The sequence below is a fragment of the Callorhinus ursinus genome, unplaced genomic scaffold, assembly GCF_003265705.2.
Source record: "Callorhinus ursinus isolate GAN/ISIS: 27379988/994484 unplaced genomic scaffold, GSC_fseal_2.0 scaffold1, whole genome shotgun sequence".
NCBI lineage: Eukaryota > Metazoa > Chordata > Mammalia > Carnivora > Otariidae > Callorhinus > Callorhinus ursinus.
Genome location: NW_027397063.1, coordinates 110,619,747 through 110,639,580, shown reverse-complemented (window position 1 = coordinate 110,639,580; position 19,834 = coordinate 110,619,747). Strand labels below are relative to the sequence as shown.

Genomic DNA, 19,834 nt, shown 5'->3' with positions numbered 1-19,834 from the left:
TTAAATGTGATAACATAAGTGCAGAGCTTAACTTTGTGTTAGCTGAGAGTAGGTTCTGGATAAATGCCAGTTATTCCCGCTGTTATTATTAGTAATGTCATTACTGTGTTTAGAACTGTTAGATAGAGTCCACTGCAGTAATTATCTGACATAGTAGGGAATCTGTAAGGGGGCATATGGGAGAAATCCTCAATTCTTTTCCTAAAAGTTTTTGATAACTGGAATAAAAGTAAAGGAAACCTATGAATGTGATTAATTTTTACCAAGGTTGATTTATGACAGAAATTGACTTTTCCCTAAGGGGAGACATTTCTTTCTTTTTCTTTTTCTTTTTCTTTTTTTTTTAAGATTTTATTTATTTAATTCAGAGAGCGAGAGAGTGAGAGAGAGCAGGAGTAGGGGGAGGGGCAGAGGGAAAGGGAGAAGCACTGCTCCCCACTGAGCAGGAAGCCCGATGTGGGGCTCAGTCCCAGGACCCTGGGAACATGACCCGAGCCGAAGGCAGATGCTTAACCGACTGAGCCACCCAGGTACCCCTCTTTTTTTTTTTTAAGATTTATTTATTCATTTTAGAGAGTATACAGGGGGAGGGGCAGAGAGAGAGGAAGAGAGAGAATCTCAAGCAGACTTCCTGCTGAGTGTAGAGCCCAAGGTGGGATTCAGTCCCACAACACTGAGATCATGATCCATGCCAAAATCAAAAGTCAGATGCTTAACCAACTGAGCCACCCAGGTGCCCCCCTAAAGGTAGACATTTTTTTTTTGTCAGACCAACATATCTACTCACATAAAAAGGAAAAAATCATTTGAATCTGATGCCACAATACAGCCCCCTTTTATTTCTTTAAAAACCTGGACTTAAGAGGAACCAAGAGAAATGTGTGGTAGGCTGTCCCTAGTGTGGTCCCCAAATATCCCCATCTCCTGTTATCCATACTCTTGTGTAATCCCTTCCCTTAAGGGTGGGATGGACTTATTCATTTGCTTCTAACAATATGGCAGAAGTGATGAGATGTCATTTCCAAGATTAGGTAGTAAAAAGACTGTGCCTTTTATCTTGGGCTCAGGGGAAAACCAGGTATAAAGTTATAAGGTAGCTTTGTGGAGAGGCTCATGTGGTGAGGGATGGAGACCTGCCAATAACCATGTGAGTGAGCTTGGAAGCAGATTTCCTCCCCTGGTCCCAGTTGAACCTTCAGATGAGACCACAGCACTGATGAACAACCTCATAAAAGACCTTAAGCCAGAGGCACCCAGTTAAGCCGTTTCTAGATTCTTGACCCACAGAAACTGAGATAATAAATGTTTGTTGTTTTAAGCCGCTGAATGTTGGGGCAGTTTGTTACACAGCAATAGATAACTAATACAAGAGGTTACACAATTGGGAACATACATTTTCCCCCCTCTTATTCTAAGGCAAATACTGGCATAATTTCTAGCACAAGGAAAGAGGGCTTGGTAACCAATAACCATAGTCTTGAGCATTGAATGTATGCTCATTCATGCTGCTAAAAATTACTAATGGATTTTTTTAAAGTCTTTGAAAGTATTGTGGCTGTTGGGGGAGGTAGGTGGAGCTCCTAATAATCATGTCATATGAAGACTGAGACAATATGGGTGCTGTTTTTTAGGATGTGAGTAGGGCTGTGTGTGGATAGACATGCTTCCCTTGTTCTATGTGACCCTGAAGGGTCTAGCAAAATGCAATGACTGGAAGTTGCAGGGAAGCAGGTTCTGGCCCCACTGAATTTTGCTTGTATTTCCACAAAACACTAAGAATAAAAGTCATGTCAACTACTTGACTCCAAAAATTAGACATGTGAAGGTTATCTGCAAACAATGAAAATGCTACTGTCTGCATAAGATGGAATTGTGGGTGATTTTTTAAAATTGTGGGTGAAATTTAAAGTTATTATTTTTCCAAATTATTCTTTACGTTGTTATATTGTCTTTGCAATTAAAATGAAATGTATTACAGGAAAAGAATGCTAGACACTTTGTATTGTTAGAACATTTCCTGTTTTGGTTTGTTACTGTGTCTCAGGCTGACCATCTCCTTTCTTCACAGAGAAAAGTCTGATGATCCCAGGCAACACCCTTTCTTCAAAACCATCAATTTTGCTCGCCTGGAAGCTGGCCTAGTTGAGCCCCCATTTGTGCCAGACCCTTCAGTGGTTTATGCCAAAGACATCGCTGAAATTGAAGATTTCTCTGAGGTTCGGGGAATCGAATTTGATGATAAAGATAAGATGTTCTTCCAAAGATTTGCAACAGGTGCTGTCCCTATAGCATGGCAGGAAGAGATTATAGAAACGGGACTGTTTGAAGAATTGAACGACCCCAACAGGCCTGCAGGTTGTGGTGATGGTAATTCATCCAAGTCTGGTGTGTGTTTGTTACTATAAGTTGTTCTCTCCACCAGATAGGCAGCAGGAATCTCAGCTGACATAATCCTCGAATGTTTCCTAACACATGAAAATCTGTTGAATGAGGACTGATCAATCAGGAGGGGCATTTCAACCATAGAACAATTCAAAGGGCAGGTGAGCTCACCACTAGGACACATTTTTCTCCCCTCCCCCCTCCCCTCCTCCCCCTCCCCTCCTCTTCCTCCCCCCTCCCTTCCTTTCCCCTCTCTCCTTCCCTTCCTCTCCTCTCCTTCTTTCCTTCCTTCTTTCTCTCTCTCTCTTTCCCCCTACTTCTTTCTTCTTTCTCTCTTTTTTCATAAAGATGAGTAAAGTCTCAGTTTTCACTGAGGCCTGGGAAAAGGAACACTCAGGTTTATTTTGATAAACTAAAAGCATGAGCCCTCCACCATCACGTCCCTTTAAATTACACAAAGTCCTAGGAATAGAGAATGGAACGTTGTGGTATACTCAGAAAATGAGCATTTGCAATTCTTGGTAAATAATCATTTTAGTTTTTCTTTGTTTATATCCTTTCTTCCCTTCATCTTTCAGTATTTCTTCTGCTTCTGTACTTATAAAAAGGATTTGGAAGCTGGAAATAAATGTTCCTGATATTCTCCCCCTAAAAAGGAGTGGATTGTAATATACTGGCAGTATTTTAAATTACAGAATAATTTTTAATTTACCGAGAGTCTCTTTTTCATATTTTTGAAATATTTTACCATTATAATGTTGAAGTATTTTAAATGGAAACATTCATGAGATCTGTGAATTAAGGTATTCTGTAAGTTGAGTCCTTTAGGTAACATGCCACAAATTTTAATGTAGCTACATGCTACATGTATTTTTCCACATGCCATTGTTTCCCAAACTTTGCTGAACTTTAGAATCACCTAGGGATCTTTTAAAAATACCAATATCTGACTCCTACCCCCATATTTTAATTGATCTGGGGGAGGCAGCCTGGGCATCTAGATTTTCAGAAGCTCCCCAGGTACTTCTGATGTGTGTCACGTTTGAGAACCAGAGCCATGTAGGCTGAAATGCTGTTATGTATGGGTTCCTATCTTGGTTGCTCAAAGTTTCAATTATACATTTGACAGCAACTTTTCAAATACCCAAAAAACATGTAATTTTGGCAATTGCAGTATATATGAAACTGAACATCATCTATATTCATCTTGTAGACTTTCCTGTCCTTGTACATGTTAGTTCTTCCCACATATCTTGTGAAGTAGACTCTTGGCTATTTCAAGACCTGAAGGAGAAATATGGCCTTTGGCAGCTGATTTGAACAAATGGTAGTCCTCAGTTCAAGTGGCTGCCCAGCCAGCACTTTCCTGTAGAATTAGCACTTCTCAAGAGCACAGCCAAAGTGAAAATTCTAAGGGTGAAAAAAAATATTCTGGACACAATTATAAATCTGAGATGATTATACTTAAAGAAAAAAGGGGGGGCACCTGGCTGGCTCAGCTGGTAGAGCATGTGACCCTTGATCTGGGGTCCTGAGTTCAAGCCCCATGTTGGGCACAGAGCTTATGAAAAAATAATAATAATAAAATGAAATTTTAAGAAAGGATAAAAAACGATATATGTGTGCATAAGGAAATCTCACTCGTGCCAGTGGTGACAAACCTGGCTGAAATCATTTTAAAAGTTTTATCTCTTGAGTACAGGAGCCAAGAGTTGCAAAAACACTAGTCAAAAAATATTTGGTTAACTGGAACCCAGCCAACATTAATCCTCAACTACAAGACAGCATTAGCCATATCCTGCACAGTAAGTAAGAAGTACGAAATCATCTCAGACTTGAGTCCTGGGTTAGTGCACCTGCTACTCACCTTCCTGCTCATTCTCTATCCTCAGCAAGCTCTTGATACTCCAAATCCTGCCCTGGAGATACTGCAGAGTCCTGGGTCATCAAAGCAGATACAGGTGTGTCCAGCAGATTCTTTTCCTAAGCAAGGAAATAGATTAAAATTTGATGAAATTCGTAACACGTCTATTGTAACAAAAAACAAATTCACAGTTAACAGAAATCCAACTAACCAGAGCATTCCAAGAGTAGAGGTCTTAGTATTTAGTTTTATAATTAGACATTTAAAAGTAATGTCTTATTGCATTGGTTCCTTAATGTGAATGTCTATTGCTTTTGATAAACTTTAATACAAATCTGTGTTTCATTTCTTAGAACTAACTCAGGAAAGTAATTGAGTAAGATAACTATATTCAAACAATCACCAAGTAAATATGTATTGAGCTAAGTTACACGTTGAGCTCCATCCTGGACATTTGGAGGACACCACTGAGAAATAAGACAACTGTCTAAGAGAAGCTATATGGTGTAGGGTAGAATGCAGACTCTTGTCATTGTTATTATTCACATTTTATTTTATTATTTTTTAAAGATTTTATTTATTTATTCATGAGAGACAGAGGGAGAGAGAGAGAGAATGAGAAGCAGAGGGAGAAGCAGGCTCCCAAGGAGCAGGGAGCCCAATGCGGGACTTGATCCCAGGACCCTGGGATCATGACCTGAGCCGAAGGCAGACGCTTAACCTTCTGAGCCACCCAGGTGCCGTATTATTCACATTTTAAATGAGAAACTGGGGCACCTGGGTGGCTCAGTCAGTTGAGCGTATGACTTTTGATTTCAGCTCAGGTCGTGATCTCAGGATCATGGGATCAAGCCCAGCATCAGGCTCTGCAGTCTGTGGGGAGTCGGCTTGGGATTCTCTCTCTCCCTCTCCCTCTGCCCTCCTCCCCCACTCCCTCTCTCTCTGAAATAAATAAATAAATCTTCTTAAACAAATGAGAAACTGAAGCTCAGAGATGTTCTGTAGTTTGTCCAAGGTCACACAGCTTTTCAGGGAGGGGTGTAGCAAAGACTAGAAATAATGTATATGAAGCACATAGCACATGACTTGCATACTGTAGGGGCATAATAAATTGAAGACTATAGTCAGTAAGTAGCAGCAGGTCAAATGATTCTAGGTCAGGGAACACACTAGTAAGAGCTAAACTTGGCCACCTTAATTAAAAGGTCCAAAGGAGGTGAGAGAAGAGAGCTGCATCCCAGGGAGCAGTTTAAAAGGAAAGTTTTTATGCACAATGAAAGAAAAAACTAATTAGAATAAATGGAGACATTGGAGTCCATCCCAGGCCCCATCCTCATCACAGGCTAGGTACAGGACCTACCTGGGCCACTTCAGAGTGAGGGAGGCTTCTGGCTAAAGGGTGGGGCACATGAGAGACAGACCTGATCGGGGAGATTAAATATCAGAGATGGAGAGAAATAAGAGAATGCAGAGCCATCTGCGCAGGTTGTGGGTGGGATTTAAGTAAAAACTTAAATAAGACGAAACCAGATGTTTCACCAAAAGAAGAAAGTGATTTTTGAAAGGGGATGATGCTTGCTTATTTTCCAAAAGTGAAATTGAGCTTATGTTTTATAGAAAAGTTTCATAAACATAATGAAACATCAGGGGAAACAAACACTTATATAAATGAGGTATTCAGACAAAGAACCAGAGTGAAGTCATCTTTATTCTTCCAGTTTGTCAGAGGTTATCTGAATGTTTATTTCCTACAGGAGGAGATGGGTTTAAAGGAGATGGCTAAGCTGCAGGAAGGGACGTAGTGGTACCATCAAAGCAGAAGGTATGCATAAGGTTTTCAAAGAAAACAGTGATGAATTCTTGAGTTTAAGATTGCACGCCACAAAGAGTTAAAAATACTCTTAATTGTTTATTTTCAATACCAGGTGTAAGATGTTTTTCATTTAGGTGACCAGGCATGGAAGTGAAAATTCAGTTAATTGGCTTCTTAGAAATTACACGTCTTGAAATCATGAGAGTCTACCTGATCAATTTTTAAAGGTTATTATATTGTATGTATCATTAGGGCATTTTAATAATAAGACTTGATTTATGTAAATTGTTTGGACGTGAAAATACATAATCCTTGCTTCTTAAAGAGTTGTCCTAGACAGTTTTAAATCTTAAGAGTTTTAAAAAAAATGATACAAGGAAAAAAAATAAATGCAAGAAGGGGGGTGCCAGGAAGACTTATCATATTAGCCATTTTGATTATCAAAAAATTTTTCAAAGACTTACTGAGTTTTCTTGGATCATCTAGGATAAATACTTGCAGTTATTTAGGTTTAGTTATTTGTTCAATACATATTGCTACCTGCATGTGCCAGGCTCCATTTTGGTTTGGGGAGAGATGCTTGGTTTTCTCCCTTTACGATTTTTAGATTGGAAAGTGCTTTTGTTGCCCCTGTGTGTCAGTAAACCTTTATATCTCTCTGGGTAGAGATGAATTTTGTTCTTCCCACTGACCACATTTTTATTTTAAAAAAATCAGGAAAAAAATATATTATTTAAAGCAAGTCAGGCTCCATCATAGCTGGACCTCGGTGTGTGGGGCATGCCCAGGCTGGCTCTGGCAATAATCAGTCCCTGAGGACCCCTTTCTGGCTGAAGGGTATCCGCCTGGATCCTGGGAGTTTCACCAGACCTGACTCCTGGTCTAAACCAGCAGAGTCCCCTTGGACAGAGCCAGCATTTGGTGCCTAAAGTTAGGTCAGATTATTGGTTCCACAAACTAGGCCATGAACTGTGGGGTTTCCTGGTGAGGTTTTACCAAACCTCAGAGAAATGAAAGCAAGTACAATGCAGCAAAGTTTCTCGTGCACTATTTACTTCAAAATATCTTTTTATGCAGCAGCTCTTTCTGCCATGGGTCCTATCCCTGTGCTTTTTTTTTTTTTTTTTTTAAAGATTTTATTTATTTATTTGACAGAGAGAGAGAGAGACAGCGAGAGGAAACACAAGCAGGGGGAGTGGGAGAGGGAGAAGAGGGCTTCCCGCAGAGCAAGGAGCCGGATGCAGCGCTCGATCCCAGGACCCTGGGATCATGACCTGAGCCGAAGGCAGACGCTTAACGACTGAGCCACCCAGCGCCCCCATCCCCATGCTTTAATAAAATCACCTTTTTGCGCGTACACACACACACACACACACACACACACACACACACACACAAATCTTTTTATGAAGCAGCTGATATTTTATAAAAGTAAAATTGGAGACCCTCTGACCATCCCTCAAATTTTTTTTGAAATTTTACGGACCTGTGAGATTTCAAAATCTGGGAACCCCTGAACCAAATGACCTTGAACGCTCTGATTGTAAGGAAACATTTGTGCTTCAGTGGAAAACTGATGCATTGCCTGGAGGAGGATATGCAAACTTCTTCTGTAAAAGACCAGAGTGTAAATATTTTAGACTTTGCAAATGGCAACTACTTATCTCTACCTTTGTAATAGGAAAGCAGCCATAGATAATGCAAGAAGGAATAAGTATGGCTGTGTGCCAATAAAGTTTTATTTATAAAAAACAGGTAGTAGGACTAGATTTGGCCCACAAGCATAATTTATGGATCCTAGTCATAAATTATCTTACTACTAAACTAAAGAGGTTATCTGACTCTAAAGGAGCTGTTTTACAACTCTATAAACTAGATAACTAATGGGAATGCAAAATAATTCTTGTCTATAGACATGCAAACAACCGCCCCCCCCCCCCACCATTAGTTGGTCAGGGCTAAGATAACAAAGTATTGCAAACTGGGTGGCTTGAAAACCAGAAATTTATTATATCACAGTTCTGGAGCCTCCAAGTCCAAGATCAAGGTGTCAGTGCGATTGATTTCTTTTGAGGCCTCTCTCCTTGACTTCTACAAGACTGTCTTCTCCTGTCTGCCCATGATCTTCCTGCCGTGGGTCTCTGTATCCTAATTTATTCTTATAAGGACACCAGTCGTATTGGATTAGGGCCCATCCTAATGACCTCATTTTAACTTAATCACCTCTCTTAAAGACCCTATCTCCAAATACAGTCGCAGTCTGGGGTACCTGGGGGTTAGGACTTTAACATAGGAATTTTGAGAGCTACAACTCAGCCCAACACCCCCTAAGCCAGTTTTATGTGTATTTGCTCATGCATTTCAACATTCCTTTATTGCTTACAGATGTATGGTTTTTATTACTTTTTTTCAACTGGTTGTAACACCAGTTTTCTCATGAATGAGTTAAATAAAAATCTTTAACATGTATTCATTTTTATTTTTGTATGACAGTCACGATTTTACTTTTTTTTTTTTTTTTGGAGGATTATCCATCGACACAGCCCAGAATGTCATAATGCCATCAAAGAACCTGAGGCATATTTTTGAAATTCTGCTTCCATTAACGGAAGTTCTCACCAAGAGCCCTTTCTCCTGTTGTTCTCTTATGAAACACACAGCAAAAAGAAGAGCCCCTAAATAGGGGGCTGGTGGGAGAGGTGGCAAGCCCAGAAAGCAGCTAGCATTTCCCCAGCAGTTGGGTTGAGGTGCGTGGGCCAGCTGACTAGTACATATTTTTAAACCAGTTCTCTTCGCCCTGCCTCTCCCATCTGCACCGCCAGTTGTCAAGTGCATTCCTGCCGTGCCCATACTTTCTGCGTGCCGCAGGAGATGCTGTTGGGGAAAGAGAGGCAGAGAGGAGAAAGCCAGGAGCCAGAAGAAGCAAGAACAGCTTCAGAGGTTCACCTGCTAGTACACAGGGTGCTGAGCCCCCGAGGCAAGCAGGCATTCCAGAGACACACCCAGCGGCGGCACCATTTTCAAGTCCCTGTACTAACAACTCCCCTGCAAGGTTTGCCAGGTCCAATGCAGGATGTCAGTTACATTTGAATTGCTGAAAGCAAATTAATTTTTTTTCTAGCATCATTAGGTCCCCAATGTTGCACCAGCCATACTTAGGCTAAAAAATTATCTGTTGTCCATGAGTATAGATAATCAAATAAGAATAGTCTGTGGTCAGGGTGAGAGAAAATACAGGAAAACTATCCCAGCACCTGGCTCACAGTCAGAGTGAATTGCCCGCATCTATCAATTCTGTGCTCCAATACAGCTTCTGCAAATTTTTGTGGCCGGTCCACATGTGTGCTCGCTCCCACTCGAGGAGTTGGCCAGGCGGTGTGGCCAGCATCACCACTACTACTGCCAATAATAATGATGCAACAAAAGTTTCCATTGGCTGAGCACCTACTATGTGCTGGGCACTGTACTTGGTACCTTTTGTGTATTACTCCCAAGGCTCACAGTCATCCTGTGAAGTAGGTATTATTTTCTGCATTTTATTGATGAAGAAAAGAAAGCTCCAGAGGTTAATAGTCTTCTTCAAGTACACAGTTAAGTGCTGAGTAAACCCAGGTCCACCTGACACCTCTTGGCTCTGAGGTCATTGGTTTCCCGGGTAGGAGCTGCCTCTGTCCCTATTCCCTGCAATGTCTCCTGTGAGGCTCAGAGCAGACTTAGTGGACCAAACCCAAGGAAGAAATAATTTCTAAGAAATATTCTGTAGGCCCTAGATGGAGTAGCAGGGCTGGGACTAGAGTGAGGTGAGCGGGGCAGCCAGGGTACAATATTTAAGGCAGCACTTGGTCTCAGGAGCACACAGTGGCATGGAAACGTGCACAAACTGAATGTTCCAGTCGCGCACCTTGGACCTTGCATTTCACTCACCCAACTTCTGGTCCTGTGGGCTAATGGCTTGGGTGTAGATACTTAGAAAAATCCTTTTGAAACTACACTTCTTTATTTGTCTCCTCAAAAATAATCATATACATTCACTCGTTCAACAAATACTAATTCAGGGTTTACCATGTACTAGGCCTTGTGGTAGGAGACAGGAATTGAGCCCAAGACAGACCATGCCCATCCTGAGTACTTCCTCCTTTGGCTGGATATCTCTATGAGCCAATGTGGATCAATAATTTTTCCTGCTTCTCTTTAGTTGATGCCAAGGACCAAGAAGCATAATGCCTAGGGGGATTTAAGAACCAGAATCCAGTTTTCCCTCTTCCTTTCCTCTTTATAAGAATTTCTCCCAGGTTTATGCTTTAAAAATCCTTGTTCTTAAAAAGCTGTGCAATTAGGACTTGTAAACTCCTTATTACATCTCCCTTAAAGTGGAAAGTTACAGGCAGGCTAAAAGACACATCCAGACTGGATCTCGGTGAATGTTTTCTTAACAAATGCCAGTGAAATTAAGGGGAGAAGGCCGCTTGGGCACATGTCATAACTGGTAACAAGGCAGACAATGGTGAAATAGCAACTCAACCAAACAAACATTCAGATGCCCTTGTCCACGCCCGGCTTCCTGGGGAGTGGTGTGCCCTCCGGCCCTCACCTTTGCTTGGTTCTGTTCTGGGCTAGGCCCATAAAACAGAAGAGCAGATACCGCAGGGCAGAACTTTGCCCAGGCATGTGGAATTTTCACTGTTTTTATTACTTTATGCATCTTCACTGGCAACATTTCATAGTCCAGCGTTTGATCAATTCTGTCACTTAGTTCTGACATGCAGTGTGTAGGCTGTCCAGTCATCTTGCCTCTCCCTCCCACAGTCCCCTCTAGTCACTTTGTCACTCACCCTGCCCTACCCCACCATGTGTGGCGATGCAGAAAGGAAGTGAAATAAATCCCTCCATTTGATTTTGGAAGAGGAGTTTAAGAAGAAGGTAGAAACCATTGACTGACATCTGGATTCTCTGAGAATTTAAATGATCTACTCTATCTGCTCACCTTCTCCCACCCACCACCCCCTCCTTTATTTTCCTGTAGCAGAGAAAGCTCAGCTAATTCATCTCAGATGTTACGTTAAGTTGAGAATTTTCTTGTGTGTAGCACTGGAGACCCACAGAAGGAGCCAGTTGCTTTTCCTCCTCTCCTGCATGGTGACTGTCTTGCCAGTAAAAGTGACTGACTGACTATAAGCCAACATTACTCCACACAAGGAACAAGGAACAGTGGAGAAGACAATGAGCAAAATGCAATTCTAACTCAAAGTTTACTTTCAGTTATACTTCCATGCCGCCAAAGCCTGACTTGGGGAGAATGGGTGTGAAAAGTTTCCTTTGGCAAAACTTCCAGAGGGAATGTTTGACTAGTTCTTCCCTGTTTGGGAGGTAGCAGACTACTGCAATATCGCATCATGAGGACAGACCTGCCCTTGGCCCAGGGAACGGATGGTGCGCACCTTTTCTCAACTCCACTTTCAGCCTCACCTGACCTCATCTTGGTAGCTTGAATTAGGCCATGGTGGGTAGATCTGCAACCAAAAAAAACAGCAGATCCCACAATTAAGGGTTTGTTTTCCTGGAGAGTGGGTTGTTAAGCATTTACCAGCACTTCACTGACTTGCCCCTGAAATAAACTGTGGTTGGTTAGTTGTGACTCGGTCCAGAATCTGGCAAGGTCTACCCCAAGCTTGGTTCCATTTTTAGGAGGTAAACAAGGTTGTAGGGGAGAAACCAACTAGAGTCACAAGTCACAGCCCATGGAAGATATTCACCAGACAGAGAGGCTAAGAAATGCCAGGGAAAGCTAGATACAAAGCTTCCAATATCTAAAAGATGAGAGAACATGAAAGTCAGGGGCAAGGACCAGAACCAGAACAACAACCAAAAAAGAAACAAATACGGAGATAGGAAAACAGACTGAGTGGTCTATAAACTCACTACAGAAATTTTACATAATGTCCTGATAGCTTGAATCATCACTCCACAGTAGAGGGTTCATTAAAAATGTGATGAAGCTCATGTTGGCATGTGATTTTTTTGATTAAAGTTACTTTACATTAATGGGATATGCCACTTCTTCCATATGCACTGTCTTAAAGCAAGCCTGATTCATTTACCTGCAAAAGTAGAAAACAGAGAGAGTTACAAGTGTCCCCCATAGGCTCCTGAGAAAGACTTCCTTCTAATGAGAATTCTGTCCTTCAGGCATAAACGCCACCCCAAGCACCTGCGACAAACCTAAACCATAGACCCCAAACCTGCAATTATGAGTGGCTGGGTTGCTGAACATCACTGAGAAGACATTGGAACTCTCTCCTGCCCTGAAGTTCCCCCTTCTAAAAGTTCTGAGATTGGAGGATCAGATATCGGAACATGTGGTGGGCTGAATATTCGTGTCCTAATTCCCTATAAATGCTATATGGCAAAAGGGGCTTTGTAGATGTGATTAACTTAAGGACCTTGAGATAAGGAGATGATCATGAATAATCACAACTCTCCTTCTAGGAGAGATACAGGAGGAATTGGTCAGAGAACGCTGTGTGATACAGAGAAGCTGATGCCATTGGTGTGGAGTCGTGCACACTGAAGAAAAAGGGCCACAAGCCGAAGAATAAAGGAAGTCACTAGAGACTAAATAAAACAAGGAAATGGATTCTCCCCAGATCCTTGAGCAGAAACAAGCCCACAGCCAATACCTGGACTTTTAGCCCAGTGAAACTTTTGGATTTGGGATTTCTGGCCTCCAGAACTATAAGAGAATAAATTTGTGTTATTAATTTTGTGGTAATTTATTACAGCAGCCATAGGAAACTGATACAGGATATAACATACTTTTCCCAGCCTTGGAATTAAAGAATTTTCTGAGGCCTTAGGAGAGTTAGGAAAATACAAGGTCAAATTATTCTGCAAAAGGATAACTATGAATTTCACTAATGAGCAGACCATGTCCCCTGTTCCCCAACCCTGACCTTGACCCTGCCCCAGGCCTTCTACTTTTTAGGCTCGTTAGAGGAAAGACATGAAAGGAAGAATAAAGGGGTTATATATCAGCCTACCCAAAAATGATCTCCTTCTTCCTTGCACACAGATGTCAAATATTTCCGAGGGAAGCCACATGCCCTGACCTAGAGGATGAATTAGGATTGGTCTTTTTGCCAGTAATTGGGCTAGACATTGTCATGTGACCTCACCCTGGTCAATGAGAGTAAACAGCAGCTTTTTGGGCTGTTCTTAGATGGATTTTTTGGCCTAAATAAGAGAGAGCCATGTGAAAAAAAAGCCATTTTGACCCCTTCCTTTTTTATGTCATCGTGTTTTAAGAGGACAGTGATGCCTTGCCCTGGGGCAGCCATCTGCAACCATAGGTCATGGGCTTGAAAACAAGAGCTAACACACGAGGAGGCAGAGGGGCAAGAAGGAAGGACCTGGGTGTTCGATGACATCACTGAGCTGTCACACATACTGGGCAACCCTCCTTCTTTCAGACTTCTTAAGGAGCTCGTAACCTCTTTAGAGTTTAGATTTGCGCTGACAGTCGAGTTTCTGACTACTTGCTGCCGAACACATTTAAAGAATGAAAGAGGGAAGGAAAGAAGAAAGAAGGAAAGCCAGAGGAATGCAGGTCGACCTTTGCAGAAGTGAGCTGTCAAGTCTATAGCTGCTGCCAGAGCCCCAAAAGTGAGAGTCCCCGAAGTGGACTGGAGGACTTCCTGTGGGGGCAGGGGGCACCCAGCACACCTTTAGCTAGTAAAACCACATTTGTGCTCTGTCTGCTTACCACAAATCCCTTCTCAAACCCTGGGGCCAGTTATGCAAGTGACAGTGTCACTTAGGGCACCAGCACCAAAACCATGAGAAAAGCATGTGACAGCAAATATCAGAAGAGTCATAGGCAAATATTAATTTTTTTTAACTCTCTTACCCTAATCCAGAATTTGATGTGATTTGGATTTGGATTACATATGGTAAGAGACACACTATTTTTGGTGCTCCAACTCCCAAACAATGAAATCACAGAGTCATTAATTGTACCAGCCCTAGGGCCAGGCGGCTTAGGTGTGAAGCCTAGTTCTGTTACTCACCGTTTGTATGACCGTGGGCAAGTTGCTTGGGTGCTTTTGGTCTCAATTTCCCCATCTCTAAAAAGGTAATGATGCTGGTGATAGCATTTGCCTCTTACGGTTGTTAGGAGGCTTTAATTAGTATTTATATCTAACATTTAGACAGTGCCTGGCACAGAGCAGATGCTATATGTTTATAAGTTGCCGCTGTTATGACTATTCTTACTGTTAGAACCTCTAAATATCTCAGCATGGTCCCTTTGGTCACAGGGAAATGACCAGACCCTAGGTCCATCAGACAGAGACCTCCCCTGGTTGTATGACTGAGAGCGGTGGGACCCGTCCCTCCCTTGCTGAGAGGCTGTGAGCTGACATGCCTGGGACTCAGGTCAGCAGCATGACAGTAATAAGCCCAAGGCCCTGGGGACACTCTGCATCCATCAGCCACCCCTCCTTCTGCCTGCACTCCAGTGGGATCACAAGAGCCAACTGTTCCCCACATTCACTCAACAGAGGTGGGTTTCTGACACTTGCACCGGAAGCTAGTCTCTACTGAGATGTTTGCCTGATGAAGATCTGGCCTAGGTCTGTGCAGAATTGCTTATTTGCTCCTGATATGATTAAAAATGGCAATGCTCTGGACCACTATGAATATTGACCTAATTTTCTTATTATTTGGCCTGTAGTTGGAATGAAATGAAAAATAATTCCTCTTATACAGTCTTGAAAAACTTTTAAGTCATTTTTTCCTATTAAAAATACAAGGTGAGGGGCACCTGGGTGGCTCAGATGGTTAAGCGTCTGCCTTCGGCTCAGGTCATGATCCCAGGGTCCTGGGATCGAGCCCCACATCAGGCTCCTGGCTCAGCGAGGAGCCTGCTTCTCCCTCTCCCTCTGCCTCTCTCCCTGCTCATGCTTTCTCTCTCTCTCTGTATCTCTGTATCTCAAATGAATAAATAAAATCTTAAAAAAAAATACAAGGTGAAACAAAATTGGTCATAAGCTAATAATTGCTGAAGTTGATATGCATGTGGCCACAGTGGGGATGGGGGTGGGGTAGCTATCACAATTCTTTCTCTTTTTATGTTTTAATTTCTCCAAAATAAACAGAAAAAAGCACATGTTCATTGTATAAAACTGATTTTTTGAAAAAGGAAAATACCAGTCACATCTTGAGATTAGCTCTGTTTATATTTTGGTGGATATATTTAGTGGACTGGTAATAGATTTGGTTCATTTGGTGGATTTTTGGTGGATCTATCTATCTATCTATCTATTTATATCTATATTGGTTTTTAACCCTTCTGGGATCATAATGTATATATATTGTTTGATAATCTGTTTTTTCATTTAACTATATATATATATTTTTTTAAGATTTTATTTATTTATTTGACAGAGAGACACAGCGAGAGAGGGAACACAAGCAGGGGGAGTGGCAGAGGGAAAACAGGCTTCCCACTGAGCGGGGAGCCCAATGCGGGGCTCAATCCCAGGACCCTGGGATCATGACCTGAGCCGAAAGCAGACGCTTAATAACTGAGCCACCCAGGCGCCCCTTCATTTAGCAATATATTGTAAGCATCTTGCCATGTCAAAAAAAATTCCTTGTTAATCATATTTAGAACTGCATTTCATTACATGGATGCACTATAATTTGTGTACCCAATCCTGTTATTATCAATATTTTCCAGTTTTTCCTTAGTACAGATGATCCTGTAATGAACATCCTTGTGGCTATGTTGCAACATCCTTTATTATTTGTCATTGTCCTAGTATAAATTCCTAGAAGTGGAATGTTGAGGTATAAATACTTTTCAGGCTTTGATAAATATTGCCAGATGACCTCCAGAAAGGTTATACTGGGTTGTACTTCCTAGGAGCCCTGGGTTGTGATCTTCTGATAAGATAATAAAAGACCAGCAGCACCGGAGATCGGTAGCCAGCTACCTCCTCGGCCTGTCTTTGCTGTACAGATACAACTTGTAGGCCTCAGTATTTCCATTAGGAAAATGCAAAGAATGTAATTCTAGGCTTTTAAAGTCAGATTGGACCTTATCTGGACAACTCCCTCATTTTACAGGTAGGAAAATTCAGCCCCAAGATTGCGCAGCTAATTAAAAACTTTCTGGAATTTCTTTAGTACAGAAGAGCTATTGTGATGTTGTAGCCCTGATGACAATAATCGCTAACATCTGTTGAGCACTTACTCTGCTTTCCATGAATTAATCATTTGATCCCTCCCCAGCCCCATGGTGTTGGTACCATTATATCCCCATTTTACATTTAAGTTAAGGGGGCACTAAGAGGGGAAGTAACTAGACAAAGGACATACAACAAATACTTTGAGAATCCCAGGTTCAAATCCAGGTACACCATGTCCAAAACCCAAATTTAACCATAGATTGTCAGCACATCTGTTATTTTTGATCATGGAAGGGAAATTTACTCTATAGTTCCTTTCAAGCCAGGACGCTTGTCCTGTTATACACCTCACCTACCCTCCTGCCTGTCAACTGCTCACCTCCTCACAATGGAAGGATTTTTTTTATCAAACTTCATTTTTGTACATTTCTTTTCTGATCAATGATAGAAACTACTATTCTTTTTTTTTTTTTAGATTTATTTATTTATTTGAGAGAGCGGAAGAGCATGAGCTAGAGGAGCAGAGGAGAGGGAGAGAGAATCTCAAGCAGATGCCACACTGAGCACGGAGCCTGACACGGGGCTCTATCCCGGGACCCTGAGATCACGACCTGAGCCAAAACCAAGAGTCAGACACTTAACTGACTGAGCCACCCAGGTGCCCCAAGAGACTATTATTCTTAAGCCAACCCTTTCTGGGTACAGACTGAGTAGACAATGTTTGTGATTTCCTTCTCCTTAGTCAGAGTTGGATGTCCAAATTTTAGCTCCTCAGTAGCACTGGAAATGTCAAGCACCCACCAATTGTATGTTGTGAACAGTTACTAATTGATAGCTCTTCCTGGGGTCTTCCTGTCAGAAGAAAAGAGTCCTGGCTGCACCTGGACTATTATTTGGTTAAAACAATGAAAGCACTCACAATAGCAATGAGGAAAAAGTTACTAGGCTGGAAAATAATGTAACCTGCAAATAATCCCCAGGTCTCTTTGGAGCAAACCAACGCAGAATTTTTTAAAAAGCTCTTTCCTTCTCACGTCTTCCAAGGCAGCAAACATAATGAATTGTACTGCTGGGACAGGGGCAACCATGACTCAGTTGCAGGGCAGGTCTGCAGCCCTCACAGGAAGGGAAGGCAGAGGAAATGGACCCACTTATAATAAAAGTCCTTCATCTCAACTTTATCCCCCTTTCCAGCCCTAACCTACACTTAGAATTCTGAAAGAGAACGTGGTCATTAAAGGACAAGACAGCCACTAGCAGATTACAATCTTATAATATTGTTTTTTTTGCCAGAAAGGAGTACCCCACCTCATGAATCATCCAACCACTACTCTTTGTTTGGCTTTTTCTCAGCTCATTTCCTTAGTTCTATCAATTGTCTTTTTTTTTTTTTTTTTTCTTTTCCTGCTAGAGGAAAAACCTCACTTCAGGTTAATCCCCTGTCCTTGGTGCCAAAGCTTGCCAGCCCCACAACCCACTTGAGATAGGGGACGTCTTAATTGTCCGTGGCAGGAAGGAGCAATGGCAGACAAGTTCTACGGTGTCTGGGGCTGTGAGCTGGGGGACAGAGAGAGAGCCTGGACTCCCTTGACTTGCTCCAGGGTGTCAGCAGAGCCAGCCCCACACTCACTTGTCACAGGGTAGTCAAACCAGCTACACTGTCTTTCCCTGTCTGTGTGTTCTGTTGGGTCGTCCTGGCAGAACTTAAGGGTTATTAGTGAAATGTTATTATTTCTGTCATTGTGCACAGTGCCGTCTGCAGCACCCCACATCACAGAACATTGTGCCTGTCCCAGGATTACGGCTCCTCGATCCTTCTGCCAGGTCAGGCCGGCAGCTCGAAGGCTCTGAATCATTCCCAGGTTCTCTTTCTTCACTTTTCTCTCAATTTTTACCTCATCACAGCGCTTCATTTCCATCCCTGCCCATTGTCTCTCTCTTCAGTGGTTTCATTAGGATTTCTCAAAGTTCCTAAACCTGGGTCAGCCAGTTTTTGTACTTCTTTAAAACTCAACTTTGAACAAGTAGATAACCATTCAGAAACACCTTTCAAAGATAAAGGTGACCCTCACAAACATTCCATAGGCTGCCCTGAATTCAAAGCATATGAGGAGAGTTTGACTTTGAGAAGGGTGGACTCTAGGCTGAATTTCAAAGAGATAAAGTAAATAATCAAGAGTCTCTTCTTGTAAATGGTCACTGTCATGAATAAATTAACCTGGCTGAAAGACAGTAGAGGGAAATGGGTAAACATGTGGACTCCAGAATCAGACCTGCCTGAGTTTAAATCCCACCTCTTACTAGCTGTGTGACTGTGGTCACGTTACCTAAGGTTTCCCTGTCTATAAAATGGAGGTCAGCAAAGTAGCATATCTCACAGGATTGTTGTGATGATTAACAATGTTTTTATAATTAATTATTTTTTTAAAATATTTATTTATTTATTTATTTTAGCAGGGAGGGGCAGAGGGAGAGAGAGAGAATCCCAAGCGGACTCCCCACCCAGCGTGGAGCCCAAGGTGGGGCTCGATCCCAAGACCCAGAGATCACAACCTGAGCCAAACCCAAGAACCAGATGCTCAACTGACTGAGCCACCTAGGCACCCCTATAATTAATTATTAACAGTAAGAAATCATATAAAGTACTTATAAAAGTATCTGACACGTGGTAAGCACAGAGGAAATGTTAATTATTAATATTTTCAGAGGATCACAAAGTGCCAGGAGGATGTAAGTGATTTTGCTAATGAAACTTAGTCTTTTGTTCATAGAGTTTTCCCAGAAGATGGGTTCATCTTTGCCTCCGTAAATTTGTATTTGCTGCAAGCAGATTCTAGACCTCCTAGAGTGTATGGCAACAATTCATACTTATTAGCAATAAACTGTAATCACCAAAGCTTGGCCTAACATTCTATAATATAAATAATATATATCTCCTAGGTTTAATTGGATGTGCTAAATATCTTCTAGGTTAGTATTCCCAGGAATTTCCCTTTATTCTCCTATGTCCCATGCTTGGGAGCAGTCTCTATAGGTCAAAAGGTAAGGTCATGATTTCCTCTTTTACCCACAGACATAAGGCAACTGTTAAATTTTCCTGGGACACACACTCGTACACACACACAATCTTACATTTGCATAATGCTGAACAGTTTGTAAAGAACTTTCAAATACACTCACTTCCTATCCCCGGAATAACACTTTGGAGGAAGTGGGGCACCTCTTCTTGCCTTCATTCCTGGAACTGGACGCTTAGAGAGGTTCAGTGACTCAACTGTTCACCCACCATTCCCCTGTGATTCTGTGAATTTTCATACCTCCTAGGCTGGTCTGTGCTCCCTTTTCTGCCTACCATGCCTCTTCCAGAAGGGTCACCTCCAATGCCATGCTCTGCAACATGCCTTTGCTCCTAGCCCATGTAACTGCTCCCCCCCTACCCCCCGAGCTGCCAGGGAATACTTGTATCATAACGGGGCTGGTGGGGGTTCCATGGGCTCAAGAGGGAACTGCCCAGGTTTGACTCTCTGATCCTTCCCTTGCTAGCCAGGTGACTTTGGGCAAGCCCAACCCAACCCCGGCTGTGTCTTC

At 42.1% G+C, this 19,834-nt stretch overlaps 1 protein-coding gene across 3 annotated transcripts in view; it reads left to right on the top strand.

Annotated features, from left to right (window-relative positions):
- GRK7 (G protein-coupled receptor kinase 7) overlaps positions 1-12,791 on the top strand; it is a 39,345-nt gene extending 26,554 nt beyond the window's left edge. The window contains exons 4-7 of one of the 3 annotated variants that reach the window (XR_012380319.1): positions 2,069-4,187; positions 4,275-4,343; positions 6,001-6,068; positions 12,246-12,791. Coding sequence is in view for 1 of the 3 variants with exons in the window: in XM_025881272.2 (XP_025737057.1) it covers positions 2,069-2,405 (337 nt within the window). In the remaining 2 variants the exon portion in view is untranslated. Of the gene's footprint in view, positions 1-2,068; positions 4,471-6,000; positions 6,069-12,245 lie in introns of those variants that run through there. The other 2 variants (XR_012380316.1, XM_025881272.2) reach the window with 2 other exon arrangements.
- Positions 12,792-19,834: the final 7,043 nt, after the last annotated feature.